At 63.5% G+C, this 665-nt stretch overlaps 1 protein-coding gene across 1 annotated transcript in view; it reads left to right on the plus strand.

The window, feature by feature from the left end:
* ETH_00040715 (uncharacterized protein) overlaps positions 1-665 on the plus strand; it is a gene marked incomplete at both ends in the record, with an annotated part of 2367 nt that overhangs the window by 607 nt on the left and 1095 nt on the right. The window contains one exon of the mRNA XM_013374731.1: positions 7-662. Coding sequence (XP_013230185.1) covers positions 7-662 — 656 coding nt within the window. The remainder of the gene's footprint in view (positions 1-6; positions 663-665) is intronic.

The raw sequence follows: 665 nt of genomic DNA on the forward strand, positions 1-665 counted from the left end.
CTCCAGTTGATGGCAAGGCGGCAAGCAAGCCACCAGCTGCGGCCCCAGATAAGGCAGCAGCAAGATGGTTAGCAGCATCAGGAGCAGCGGCTCGTGATGCAGCAGCAAAACCAGCAACTGAAGCAGCAACTGCAGCAGCAGCAGCTGCAGCAGCTGCAGCAGCAACCAAAGTTGCAGCAGCAGAAGCACTTGAGGCAATCGCCGCATCGGAGGCGGTGTCTGAAGGAGCAGCAGAAGCGCGTGTAGCAGAAGAGGAGGAAGCGGCCACGAAAGCTGCAGCAGCAGCAGCAGCAGCACTGGCAGCAGCAGCAGCAGCAGCAGAAGTAGCAGAAGCAGCAGCAACAGCTGCAGCAGCAGATGACGAACTAGCCCGCGCATCAGGAGACGAGGGCGCGGCCAAAGCAGCAGCAGAGACAGCAGCAGAAGCCGCAGGCGAGAAGGACTCGGACGCCTCAACAGCAGCAGCCACCACAGCAGCAGCAGCAGCAGCAGCAGCAGAGCCGCAGCACACTCGCCGCAGGCGGAAGCAGCGAGCTGCTGCTCTCCCGCGCCGCTCGCTGCCCGCCAGAGACAGCCGCGTTGCTGCTGCGCTGCAGAATCAATTTGTGGCGGAGTGCGAGCGCCACGGCTGGCGCAGCAGCTGCAGCAGCAGCAGCAGCAGCAGC

Source organism: Eimeria tenella, genomic scaffold, assembly GCF_000499545.2.
Source record: "Eimeria tenella Houghton genomic scaffold, Eth_scaff2240, whole genome shotgun sequence".
Taxonomy (NCBI): Eukaryota; Apicomplexa; class Conoidasida; order Eucoccidiorida; family Eimeriidae; genus Eimeria; species Eimeria tenella.